Raw genomic sequence first — 13,046 nt, 5'->3', positions numbered from 1 at the left:
AATTACAATACAAAGATTTATTTATTGCAGTAAGGACTCCTCAAGGGGAACATTTAGTCTCTCTATATCTCTCTTTCTATTTCTCTCTCTCTCTTTCTATCTCTCTCTCTCTCACACACACTCACCCACACACACACGCACACACTGTGTAGGTGTAGTATCGGCGGCTTCCCCCAGAGGGCGCTCTCTCTAAACCTGATCAACGCTATACACAGAAACATGACGTGTCTGTGCATTTCATTGGCTGATCTTCCGGCTGCTCGTCTCTTTCCTGTCTGAAGTCGCTTTACTTTGGGTTTTCGCGACCAACTAAGAAAGCAAAATGAGGCGAATAATTGTAGCTGTTTTGGCTTTCTGTCTGGCGCTTTGTGCAGGTAGATATGTTTTTATGGTTTACATTTTACTATTTGTGACATTTCAGCATAAATCTGCGAACTATTCGTTATTAAGGTAAACATATCTTATTAAGGCTAACTTTTATCTGTAAAGTCTGATAATGAAGGTGTTTCTGTTACATTACGTTTCTGTATTGGAGAATCCCAGGCTTATTTAGTATGGGGCTGTTTCATGACTTTGGATAAAACATTCATGTTTGAAAACAATATTTTTCTCTTCACCCAGCTGATACTTGCACAGAGCCAGTGATCTCCACCTCATCATACACTACAGCTGATGCCCTGATCTCCTCTGAGACAGTCTTCATTGTCGAGCTGAGCCTGGCCTGTGGCAATGGAGCACAGGTAAATAAATAAATAGTGTTGAAATCAGCTTTATGTACAACTTTTTTTTTTACATAGAACATTTGCCCAGCTGGATGACTCTGGTTAAATAGTTTGTCTGAATTTGATGAACATTATTAAGGCACCCCTAGTGTGTGTTTTTATTTTTATTTATTTTTCTCCAGGTTTCATTGTGAAAAATGTAGGTCCACAAAATGTAAACGTTGTGTTCTCTAACACAACTGTTGATGAGATTTAGATACCCAGCTGCTATTGTGTCCATGTTGAACTTTAAGGTACATTTTATATAAGATTTTCCTTTCCCCCACCCAAGCTCAGATTTGTAACGGTTAGGCCAGTGTGACATTTGAATGATTTCTGTTCATGGTTAGAAATATCTGCCCTCCTGCATTACAGTGGCCTGTAGAGTGTTTATAAAATGACTGACAGAAGGCACATGCAAACAAACACATGCATTTCAAAGTGGCGGGTCTATTGTCTAAATATGTTTTCTCAGAAATTTTTAATAAACTTTTTGCTAAAGACAAATCTTCTAACTATTTTCTTCCAGTACCTCTTACTACCAAATCAATTCTGCACCATAACCTAAGCAAGCTCTTCTGCTTCTCTCTGTCCCTAGAGTGTCGCCCTCTACGCAGACGTTAATGGCAAACAGTTTCCTGTGACCAGAGGTCAGGATGTGGGAAAATATCAGGTACATGATGCCATATGTAGGTTCGTATTAAACCCACTTGACTATTGCTTTTGTCACACACAATTCACCTGATTATTTTTTGTGGGCAGGTTTCCTGGAGTGTTCCCCACAAAGAAGCCAGCTCAGGCACATATCAAGTGAAGTTCTTTGATGAGGAAGCTTACAGCACCCTGCGTAAGGTGTGGCACACTGATTCAAATCTTTATTTCAGATGTTTAATATATGAAAGAAGGTGTTTGCTATGACGGAGTAGTTGCAAATGGAATCTATAAAGCCACCAATTTCATAAATGGTGTAGATGATAAATATTGTTTTTTTTTCAGGCCCAGAGAAATAATGAAGATGTAGAAGCTATCAAGCCTCTGTTTTCTGTCAATGTGGAGCACAGGGTGAGTAACGTTTTACTTTTCGTCTTCAATGGACATACAAGCATCGTTGTACCAATGTTTAAACCACCTTTGAATTGAATTGAAACTATGCTTTTGTCTTTATTCCAGGGTGCATGGAGTGGTCCTTGGGTGTCATCTGAGGTCCTGGCAGCTGTCATTGGCATTGTTCTGTACTATTTGGCTTACAGCACTAAAAGTTCAATTCAGGCATAAAATATAGTGCTACAATTGTGTAAAAACTTGGTCATGTAAAAATACTTCATAACAGCCTTTAAGTATTTCTTGTACCAGCAAGTTTTCTATGTAATTATCACATTCTGGCTTTATGAATATCTGCTTGTCAATGAAATTCATTGAATAAAAATGAACATTTTTAATGCTGTCAGAATATTTTTTTCTTTTGCCATCAGACGAGCACAACCTTTAAAGCTAGTCAGTCCTGAGCATTTCAATTAGTAAAATAATAGTTTCATGTGTTTTTGTTTGTTCCAGCAGCCCATTTAATGGCTGGACAATACCATTTAAAAAAGACGGGGGGAGGGGGGGGAGAGATTGGTTAAGATCATACAATACCGATTATGATCTGTTTAGTCTAAGGTTATTTTATCAAGTAGGATTTTGTATTGTGTTTGCTAACAAGGTAGAAGTAAAATGTATAAAGATAAATAAGTTTTTAGTTTAAAATACCCAACTGTTTGATAACTCCCTGTGTTTGGCTTCAATGGATGGTATCAACCGAAAACGGTTTCTGACTCTATCCCAAATGCCTGCTTACTCCCTATACAAGTACACTACATAGGGCGTAACGTAATGGTTCCTTCTCCCTTTGTAGCACACTACGTTCTCAGTGGAAATTTATTTGAGATTTAACCTTGTACACGACAGCTATGTTACAACCGTTTTTACATCATCCGTGTTCACTTCCTGGTAGGAAACGGCGTTTGCTAGTCCACGCCGTTCGTTATTTCGCCATCGAATGAGAGGCGATTAACTGCCGAGAGCTTTAAACATGTCCGTTTCACCACCGTCCGCTTCGGCAGGATTCTCGGCCTTTTACCCGGCCGGCTACCAGGCTCCAGAAACCCATGGACTGGACCGCACTTTTCGGCTCACGGCCTTTTCCGATATGAAAGGATGAGGGTGCAAAGTCCCGCAGGAGACTCTGCTCAAGCTCCTGCAGGGACTGGAGCCCGACGCTCATGCAGGACCGGACGGAGCGGAGACAGGAGCCGGGGACGAGGCCTCAGACTTCAGTCAGCTAGTTTCAGTCTCACACGGTCCCCGGTTAGGTGAGTCAGGCTACACTACACCACAGAACTGCAGTAAAGGACACGCTTGTGCTGCAGCTTATCATAAATACTAAATAATTTCAATATAGACGTTTATTGTACCGGTTTACCTGTGTACCTTCTCATAAATATACACCTACTTAGTATTATGGTGTGTAGCGGGCTGCACTGTACCTCCATCATCACTATGACAACGATAGATGTTCTTGTTTATCATAAATAGTTTGCTATTTGTTAAATTGCTTACAAGTGCTTAATGTTTGTACGGATTTCCTTCGGTTATTTTCATCAGTTACATTGTGTAATGACTGAGAAGAAAAAAAAATCAAGACAGAAGAAAACAAAAGCAAACTTTTGTGTTTTAAGAATCAGAATCCGGTTTATTGGCCAAGTGTGTTGACACTCACAAGAAATTTGGTTCCAGCTGTTGGTGACTCTCAAAAGTACAGACATAAATAACACTATGCTATACAATACAAGACAATACAGACTATCCAAGACAATACAGATGATATTATACAATATAGACAGTATGAGTATTAAATATGTGTACAGAACATCTGACTGATCAGTTATGTACATAAAGTGGGAGAAGTGCATGGTAGTGCAAATAAATAAATATAATAATAATAATAATAGATAAACAACTTTATGTGCAAATGTATACAGGTTTTTTTTTTGTGTTTTTTTTTTTAAATAAATCAGTATTTTGTTTGTTTTATTCTGACTGGTGTGATCCAGTACACCTGAACTATGCACTATATTTCATGTAAAATCATGTGTATGTTGCAGGCATTGGGATGGATTCTTGTGTCATTCCTTTGCGGCATGGAGGTTTGTCCCTGATCCAGACTACAGATTTTTTCTATCCATTAGTTGAAGATCCCTACATGATGGTAAGTGTTACTTTTATAAATCTTGCCATGTTTCTTCAACTGTGCAAATTGTCTTTATTCATCTATTAACATTGCATCTGTTACTTATTTAATGTTAACACATCATGTGTCGAGCTGAACTTTGCGCTTGTAATTAATCATTATTCACATTCTAGGGTCGTATAGCATGTGCAAATGTGCTGAGTGATCTGTATGCTATGGGAATTACTGAATGTGACAACATGCTGATGCTACTGAGTGTCAGTCAGAGGATGAGCGAGAAGGTGAGCTGTCTGTCTACACACACACACATGCGCGCGCGCACGCACGCACGCACACACGCACACGCACACACACACACACACCACCTGTATTCAGAATAATAATTTTGTGGTTTGTAGAAACCTGTAGTTTTGCATAAAGCTTCTGCCCAGTGCTTATTTATAATGTAAAAGAAATCCCCACTGTGTTCTGTGTTGAGTGCTCATACTTAACACTCTATGGTGTAATCTTGGCAACAGAACTATTTGTATTCATTTACAATCACTAAACGTTGTTCACTTTATGAAAGAAAAGGAAGAGTTGTGGTGTAATAGCTGTGTTGCAGTAATCATGTGATTCTGGTGGCATTACAAACATCTTGCTGTTCACCCCAAATTGTCCTGAAAACAACTTTATTTAGCTATTTTCCAATGGGGAAAATTTCTATTCATAATAATAGGTAAATAAAGGCTCATTTTAACAGGTATATTTGACCATTTGACTAGTCTAGTCACAAGCACCATATTCATAACTTAGACTAATATTATTGTCAGCTTAGATGAATTTGCAATAAGGAGATGCTGCTGCTGACTGCAACTAACCGCTTGTCCACAGAGCTCAGTATAGTAAGCCTCCATTTACAGAATGGACACTATGCTTTTTTTAATGACTCTTGTTTTCTTGTACAGCTTTTTATCTAAGCGTATCTGTCCTTTGCCTGAAAGGCAATGCACTGTGCAATGTTGTGCAATGTTGTGCAATTTGAGTTGCGTTAAGGAAACCGAGGAACAAATTCCTCATTTTCCTGCTTTTGTATTTAAAATATGTATTTAAGCTAAATGAAGTGTTAAAATATACTTGAACAAGCTAAATTAAAGCACCATCATGATTCATGCTATCTATTTTACATATCTTTTGTGGTCTTTTTGTTACAGGAGAGAGAACAGGTGATGCCCTTAATGATGAAAGGCTTTCGTGATGCAGCTGAAGAGGGAGGCACTTCTGTGACAGGCGGACAGACAGTTGTGAATCCTTGGATCATCATAGGGGGCGTAGCCACGGTAGTGTGCCCACCTACTGACTTCATCATGTGAGTGGTTTTACTTGGAATATTGCTTATATATATTTGAATGTGTGTGTGAGAGGGAGAGTGTCCCTCAGAAGCATTTTTTTAAAACTAGATATATATAATCTATAAATAGATATTTATTGTGCTTTGCAGAACTAGATATCTAATATATCTAAGTTTCACACTTTTTGATGATAATTTGAGAGCTTTTTTTGAGAAAGATGGAATACCTGGCAAAAAAGAACATTTCTATGATAACTGTACATTTGCATAATATCCTTTTACATGCTTGCCTTTAAATACATTTAAAGAATGTTATTTGAAGTACTTGTCTAAAGAAAAAAGTGTCATGTTTTAGGTGAAAATATTCTAGGACATGATATTAAACTGTTTATATTAAAATCATTGATGGTATTTGAAATATCCATAACGACAAAGTTTTGTTTCTTCTATGCTTTCTGCGCAGGCCAGATGGTGCTGTACCAGGTGACGTGCTTGTTCTGACAAAACCTCTTGGAACCCAAGTAGCTGTCAACGCTCATCAGTGGCTGAACATAGTACAAGCTTTTCTTTTCTTTTTTTTTTTTTTTTAATCATCTTTACACATTATGCACTGGTCTGTGGTAGACTTTGTGGTGGTTTCAAATTATTTCCTCAATTTCTGTGTTAATTCTCTCAGCCAGAAAAATGGAACAAGATCAAGCTGGTGATCTCAAAGGAGGAGGTGCAGCACGCTTATCAGGAGGCCATGCTCAACATGGCTACCCTTAACCGCACTGGTAATATGGCAGAGAATGATGAAAATAATTCTCATAATGTCTCATATGTACTAAGCTTTACTACAGTCAGGCCTGGTGCTTTTACTGCATTTGATGGGAATATTATTTATACTATATTGTGCCTTTTTGAATAATACCCATCATCATGTCTCCATAACTCAGCAGAGCCTTTTCTATTGCTAAATTCTTTACTGCTACAAATTTTAATGTTTATTAGACCAAAAAAAATCTTTTCACAAATGTTACTGTAGCTGTTTCCTCATCTCATTTTCCTGGCTTTGTTACATTGAATCAACATAACTTTTACTGAGCATTGGAATACATTACAGCAAATGGCACCGCATCCGTGTTTAATAACATCTTTTGATTCCCTGCAGCATAATTGGAAATCACTCTGGAACTGTTCATTTAATGTTTCCAACACACACAGTGGTTAATTAAAAGTCTGCGCTGATTTAAATGAGTTTGTGTAAAGATGTGCAGTACAGTCGCATTGTAAGACAGCTTGTAAGTCACTCAGTTAAATGCAGAGGGTTCATTTTCTTTGATATTTATTTTATTTTAGCTGCTGCTCTAATGCACAAGTTCAATGCACATGCTGCCACTGATATCACCGGCTTCGGGATCATTGGACATGCACGGAACCTGGCCAAGCAGCAGCGCAATGAAGTGGCCTTTGTTATCCACAACCTGCCAATTCTTGCTAAGATGGCTGCTGTCAGTAAAGCTGGGGGAAACCTGTTTGGCCTTCTGCATGGCACCTCCTCTGAGACCTCAGGTCAGGGTTCGAGGAAAAAACTAATCTATGTATTTTAATCTAAAGATGCAATGAATAAAGTAATGATAGTTTTTTAGACACTTTCCCCTTGTGTGTCTCAGGCGGTTTGCTGATCTGTCTGCCACGAGAGCAGGCAGCACGTTTCTGCGCTGAGATGAAGGCGAGCCGGACGAGCTCACTGGGCGATGGACAGCAGGCCTGGATAATTGGAATCGTGGAGAAGGGTAGCCGCTGCGCTCGCATCATCGACAAGCCCCGCATCATTGAGGTGCCATATCGTGGCCTTGCAGCAGGCAACACACAGCAGGAGATCACCAACACTATCACTACTGCCACAGCCACCAACACCTGCAGCAGCCCAGCAGAAGCTCAGCCCAGCCTGGCGCAGTGACACAGCCTTTAACACAAGAGTGTTATAGGAATGCTCACGGTTCATTTTTGTTCTTTGTACATTTCACTTCTCTCTGTGGGTGTGGCTACTCTGGTTGTGCAAGTTATTGAGGGTGTTAATGTGTGGAATGTAGATTGTGCTGGTAAGACTGGAATTTGTGTGAGCATGTGAGCGAGCGAGTGTGTGCACGTCTGTGTGAGAGCGAGCGAGTGTGTGCACGTCTGTGTGAGAGCGAGCGAGTGTGTGCACGTCTGTGTGAGAGCGAGCGAGTGTGTGCACGTCTGTGTGAGAGCGAGCGAGTGTGTGCACGTCTGTGTGAGAGCGAGCGAGTGTGTGCACGTCTGTGTGAGAGCGAGCGAGTGTGTGCACGTCTGTGTGAGAGCGAGCGAGTGTGTGCACGTCTGTGTGAGAGCGAGCGAGTGTGTGCACGTCTGTGTGAGAGCGAGCGAGTGTGTGCACGTCTGTGTGAGAGCGAGCGAGTGTGTGCACGTCTGTGTGAGAGCGAGCGAGTGTGTGCACGTCTGTGTGAGAGCGAGCGAGTGTGTGCACGTCTGTGTGAGAGCGAGCGAGTGTGTGCACGTCTGTGTGAGAGCGAGCGAGTGTGTGCACGTCTGTGTGAGAGCGAGCGAGTGTGTGCACGTCTGTGTGAGAGCGAGCGAGTGTGTGCACGTCTGTGTGAGAGCGAGCGAGTGTGTGATAGGGTGCTTGTGTGATTCAGAGGGAATGAGAGAGGGGAGCTGTGCATTCTCACTGCTTTTCATTTCATCTCCCTGTTCAGCCAATGGGTTGAGAGCAACAGACCAAAAATTTTCTTTTTACCTGGTGGGAGGTGGAATGGATTGCTTGTCCTTGTATTTTTTGTCTCTTTCCATCTTCTTCAATTCTGTTGTGTTAAGGCTCATAAACGCTTCCTCCCATTTTAGAACTGGGTTAAAGGTTTTGCTGAAAGAATGTTTACCAGGCAGTTCAAGCCTTAATTGAAAAACTGAAACTGATTAGAGCCATTTTCACTTTTCCATCACATTGATGAAAATTCCAGACACTTTCGATCAAATGCATCTTGTTTATGACAATCGGAGGCAATTAAATACACTGGAAAACCTTCTTTCAGCAAATCTTTCAGCAAAAAAATTCAAATAATTACAATCAAGCCAAATGTATTGCTGAAAATATTTAATACTCTGGCAAATTTAATTTATTTGATATTTAATTATATAATTTGTGTCATAGTTTTGAATGCAATCAACCAAATTAATGTTAATTATCTGATCATGCTGGTGCCCTTGTTTTAGTTCTGATCAGCTTGACTTTCTCCTGAAGGTCTTTAGCTGTCTGTGTTGGTTGAATGACTTGTTAGACATTCATCTAGGTTTCTGAAACATGTTCATTAGTATTAATTTGTGAAATGTTTTGCATTTGATTATGTGCTGTGAATCTGTACTGGGGTTATTGTTGGGGTTTTAAAGTCTTAGCTAGTAACGGTGCATCTCTTTCATCATGTATTTGGGCTGCAGTAGCTTTTGGGAGGCGTGCACTTGGTTTTGTGTGATGCTTAGAATCATGGCAAGCCTGTCTTCCCCTTAATGCAGAGGTCTTTTTCACTTCTATTTCTGTGCTAGCATTCTCATTCTGATCATTGGAAAATCGGATGTCTGAGTCCTCCCTGTGTATCGAAGAGAGGATTGAGCAGCTCTCTTTGGCCATGTGAGCGAGGCCAGAATCCCAAAGGCATCAGCTGAACGGCTGCAGTAAATCAAAAGCACTCAACCTTCCTGATCATGATGCGTTTCCTGTTAAACCCCAGCCAATGGGGAAGGGAGAAGTTGATGTTTATTTGTAAGGAAGGGTGGGAACTGGTCTGCTTCATCTGTTCAGCTGCCTTAGGCTTTGTCCTGATTTACTGTCATCTTAAGATAATAAAACTGATCAAGGAGTTTGTGTAAACTGTCTCCGTTTTGCTTCTTCACTCAGTGATGTATTTTGTACTCGAGCACCTAACAGATGTATGCTATGCATGTAATTGTGATGTGTTTACCACAAGGTGGAAGCAGACTGCAGTATCTGATCATTCACACTGCTATGTGTATTACATGGATTCATGCACACGTGCAGTCCAGACATCAGGCCTGGCCCGTGTCAGCATGAACACGTGACCTTATAAGCTTAGAACTGATGACAATAGTGCTATGTACTGAACTAACACCTGTCTGGCCTGGCAACAAGCACACACACATGCATACACACACACACATTATATATATATAATTTGTCCCTTTGCTTTAAAAAAACAGGAGAATCTGTCAGTTCTTCAGGAGACTGTTGCATTTTACTGCATACAAAACCCACCCTGTAACTTGGTCTGTAACTTAATATGGTGCTTTCTTTACATACCCTTGTTTGACATTTAAATATTTTTTTCTGTAGGAAAAATACAGAAAATGTAATGCAGAAATAATGAACTAAATCAAATTTTAAGCACATCACGTGGACATCTTTTACATCATCTGGACAGCTGGGTGTGTTTGTGTTGATTACCTGAGCATGACATGGCAACACAATGCACTATGGGAAGAATTCCTTGTGTAGTCTTTTGAAGAAAAAAGATCAAGGTGTTCCTCGAAACTCCCCAATCTGATCGAGCATCTGTGGGATGTTCTAGACAAACAAGTCTGAACCACAGAGGCCCAACACACACACTCTCATACACATGCAATCACACACTACGGACAATTTTCCAGAGATGCCAATCAACCTACCATGCATGTCTTTGGACCGGGGGAGGAAACCCCCGAGGCTCGGGGAGAACATGCAAACTACACACACAAGGTGGAGGCGGCAATCGAACCCAAGCCCTGGAGGTGTGAGGCGAACGTGCTAACCACTACGTCACCGTGCCCCCCAATTAATTAACATGTTCAGTGTAAATGTAAATTAAATTAGAAAGTAGACTCAAATAAATAGTCATCTTTTTTGTTCTGAATAATGTTTTAATTAATGTAATACTATATATATATATATATATATATATATATATATATATATATATATATATAGAGAGAGAGAGAGAGAGAGAGAGAGAGAGAGAGAGACAGAGAGACAGAGAGAGGTAGAGAGAGGTTGGTTTTTGGTTGCCTTCACCGATAGTTGACCCTTGTTGAGTGGACTGAGGCCTGCTGTTCCAGATAATAGCCTCATGAAAAATTGTTCTTTTTGGGCACAATGCCTGAACAAGTCTCAGCTCACACATAATGTTATACACAATAATTTCAGTTTTCAAAAGCTGAGAAAACCAGATGTAATGTTTGTCACAGCTTCAAAAATATTTTCTTTCTCCAAATCCCTATTGTTTAACACTACAGTTAAGTTAAAGATTGAAGAAATGTTTTTTTTTTCTAGAAACCATATTACCAACATTTTGTGGACACCTCAGAATGTCACCCTCATGTACTTTTTGAACATTCCCTGCCAGAGTTATTTTCCCTTGGTCGTTTTAATACCATTCACACTCCTGAGAAGGCTTTCCACTAGATTTTGGAGCTCCAAATTCCCCAGATCTTAATACGACCGAGAGTGCTGGATAAACAAGTCTGATCCATGGAGGTCAATCCTCACAACTTACAGGACCCAAAGGACCTGCTGCTTCCTCTTGGTGCCAGATACCATAGCACACCTTCAGAGGTCTTGTGGTCAAATGTTCTTCAGGTCTAGTTTCTTCTATTGAAGTACAGCATGTGTTCACTGGGCATGTGTTCACAGCATGTGTTCACTGGGGATTTGTGCTCATTCAGCCACAAGAGCATCAGTCAGGTCTTACACTGATTTTATGTGATATGGTCTGGGCTGCAATCAGTGTTCCAGTTCATCCCAAATGAGTTCAGTATTTTTGGTCAAGCATGAAAAATTAAATCTATGCTTGCAAATTATGTAGTTTGGAGAATGTACACATATGTGTGTGATTGTCAGTTTATGGTCATATAGTGTATTTTAAGGTTTCAGTGACACTGGACTCTAGTTGTCTACATTTACATTTACATTTACGGCATTTAGCAGACACCCTTATCCAGAGTGACTTACAACTATGTCTACATGGTCATAACTGTGGAGATTATTCAAAGCCATTATTAATCCCCAGGTCATGATCTTGCTATATCCTTGCACAACGATCTGATCTCCCTTTCAGCCACAGCTCGCAACCTTGGGGTAGCCATGGACAATCAACTGTCCTTTTCCTCTCATGTTGCTAATGTGACTCGCTCATGTCGGTTTCTTCTCTACAACATTAGAAGGATTCTGCCATTTTTGTCCACACAGGCTGCTCCGGTACTTGTTCAGTCTCTTGTCATTTCTAGACTGGATTACTGCAACGCCCTGCTGGCAGGTCTACCTATGAACGCAATCCGTCCTCTGCAAATGATCCAATATGCAGCTGTCCGGCTTGTTTTCAACCTGCCAAAGTTCTCGCATACCACCCCGCTGCTGCGATCCTCCACTGGCTTCCGGTAGCTGCATGCATCAGATTCAAAACACTGATGCTGTCCTACAAAGCCAAAAATGGACCAGCTCCCTCTTACCTCAAAGCCCTCATCACTCCTCGCACTGCACCCCGCAACCTCCGATCTACCAGCACTGCTCGACTGGTTCCACCATCTCTCAGGGTAAGAGGCAAGTATACTACAAGACTCTTCTCTGTTCTGGCACCAAGGTGGTGGAATGAACTTCCCCTAGAAGCACTGGCTATTTTCAAGCGGCGGTTGAAGACCTACTTATTCAGGAAACACTTCAACTAGCACTTCTTTCCCTATCTTTTGCATTTAAAAAAAACAAAAAACAACAAAAAACCACAACCTTTGACACTTTTTCATTGTAACTTTGAACAAATGTTTTAAACTCATTGTACCTTAAGTATGTACTGTAACCTAGTGAGTCAGCATTAATGTATTCAATGTTAGAGATTTAAGCACTTATGCACAGTACGTCACTCTGGATAAGGGCGTCTGCCAAATGCTGTAAATGTAAATGTATTAAAACCAAACTCTATTTCTAAATCATGTTGGATCAGTACTAATCAGAGGAGGTTAGTGCATGCTTTCTTGTGGTTGGAATTGTACTGAAATAATTTGCCAAGTTTGATATGAAGCTATAATGATTGTCCTCCTGAGACCCAGAATATTTGGTGTATATTTTTAATATCCCTTTGTTATTTGTAACTGCACTTGGAAACAACAAAACTTTAAAAGTGCCCTAAAACAGGGAGTTGTGCATGTAAAAATTATCTCCTCACAGAAGATACAGGGGTCTCAGAGGGATCTAAACTAGTTAAAAGAAACTTTTTATGACCACAGTATGATTCAAGTGCATTTTCATTTTCATTATGTCTGTAATAAAATAGCAATGGCAAACCCAGATGACAGGCCTGCAGACCTCCTGTGCTTTCCCCTTCACATTCCCTTCATATTTAACTCATGCACAGCAGTAAAAGTGACCTTAATGAAAACAGGATAAGCTATAACCTGTAAAAAAGTATTGCAGCATCGTAAACTAATACTCTCCATGTGACATCTTGGCAGCTGTCATATCCAGGTTTCCAAAGAATAATTTAGTACTGCATTAAATTTATCCTGGACAAAAAGTGTCTAAATGTTTAAGTGTCCGTGGCCATTGCATTGTTGCTAAATCCCGCTAACTGGCTATATGTGTGTGTGTGTGTGTGTGTGTGTGTGTGTGTGTGTGTGTGTGTGTGTGTGTGTGTGTGTGTGTGTGTGTGGTGATATTGTGTGATAA

At 40.4% G+C, this 13,046-nt stretch overlaps 2 protein-coding genes across 2 annotated transcripts; both read left to right on the top strand.

Moving 5' to 3' along the window:
* Nucleotides 1-216: 216 nt before the first annotated feature.
* ssr4 (signal sequence receptor, delta) lies at nt 217-2,200 on the top strand. The gene is made up of 6 exons (XM_027170556.2): nt 217-374; nt 622-740; nt 1,360-1,434; nt 1,524-1,613; nt 1,758-1,823; nt 1,932-2,200. The coding sequence occupies exons 1-6, from the start codon at nt 323-325 to the stop codon at nt 2,034-2,036; spliced, it is 507 nt and encodes a 168-aa protein (XP_027026357.1). The 5' UTR covers nt 217-322; the 3' UTR covers nt 2,037-2,200.
* A 525-nt stretch (nt 2,201-2,725) lies between these two features.
* sephs3 (selenophosphate synthetase 3) lies at nt 2,726-7,551 on the top strand. Its single transcript, XM_027170772.2, has 8 exons — nt 2,726-3,112; nt 3,905-4,008; nt 4,164-4,271; nt 5,184-5,338; nt 5,784-5,874; nt 5,997-6,096; nt 6,662-6,874; nt 6,976-7,551. The coding sequence occupies exons 2-8, from the start codon at nt 3,913-3,915 to the stop codon at nt 7,263-7,265; spliced, it is 1,053 nt and encodes a 350-aa protein (XP_027026573.1). The 5' UTR covers nt 2,726-3,112; nt 3,905-3,912; the 3' UTR covers nt 7,266-7,551.
* Nucleotides 7,552-13,046: the final 5,495 nt, after the last annotated feature.

Source organism: Tachysurus fulvidraco, chromosome 23, assembly GCF_022655615.1.
Source record: "Tachysurus fulvidraco isolate hzauxx_2018 chromosome 23, HZAU_PFXX_2.0, whole genome shotgun sequence".
Lineage (NCBI taxonomy): Eukaryota > Metazoa > Chordata > Actinopteri > Siluriformes > Bagridae > Tachysurus > Tachysurus fulvidraco.
The sequence above is the reverse complement of the archived record's forward strand: the minus strand, read 5'-3'. Positions and strand labels throughout refer to the sequence as shown.

What these genes read in the sequence shown, in the direction of transcription:
- ssr4 (XM_027170556.2), top strand. Translation starts at nt 323, where the DNA reads ATGAGGCGAATAATTGTAGCTGTTTTGGCTTTCTGTCTGGCGCTTTGT. An exon ending in CTTACAGCACCCTGCGTAAG is followed by an intron (nt 1,614 to 1,757) that starts GTGTGGCACACT and finishes TTTTTTTTTCAG; the next exon opens with GCCCAGAGAAATAATGAAGA. An exon ending in CTGTCAATGTGGAGCACAGG is followed by an intron (nt 1,824 to 1,931) that starts GTGAGTAACGTT and finishes TCTTTATTCCAG; the next exon opens with GGTGCATGGAGTGGTCCTTG.
- sephs3 (XM_027170772.2), top strand. Translation starts at nt 3,913, where the DNA reads ATGGATTCTTGTGTCATTCCTTTGCGGCATGGAGGTTTGTCCCTGATC. An exon ending in GTCAGAGGATGAGCGAGAAG is followed by an intron (nt 4,272 to 5,183) that starts GTGAGCTGTCTG and finishes TTTTTGTTACAG; the next exon opens with GAGAGAGAACAGGTGATGCC. An exon ending in CCACCTACTGACTTCATCAT is followed by an intron (nt 5,339 to 5,783) that starts GTGAGTGGTTTT and finishes CTTTCTGCGCAG; the next exon opens with GCCAGATGGTGCTGTACCAG.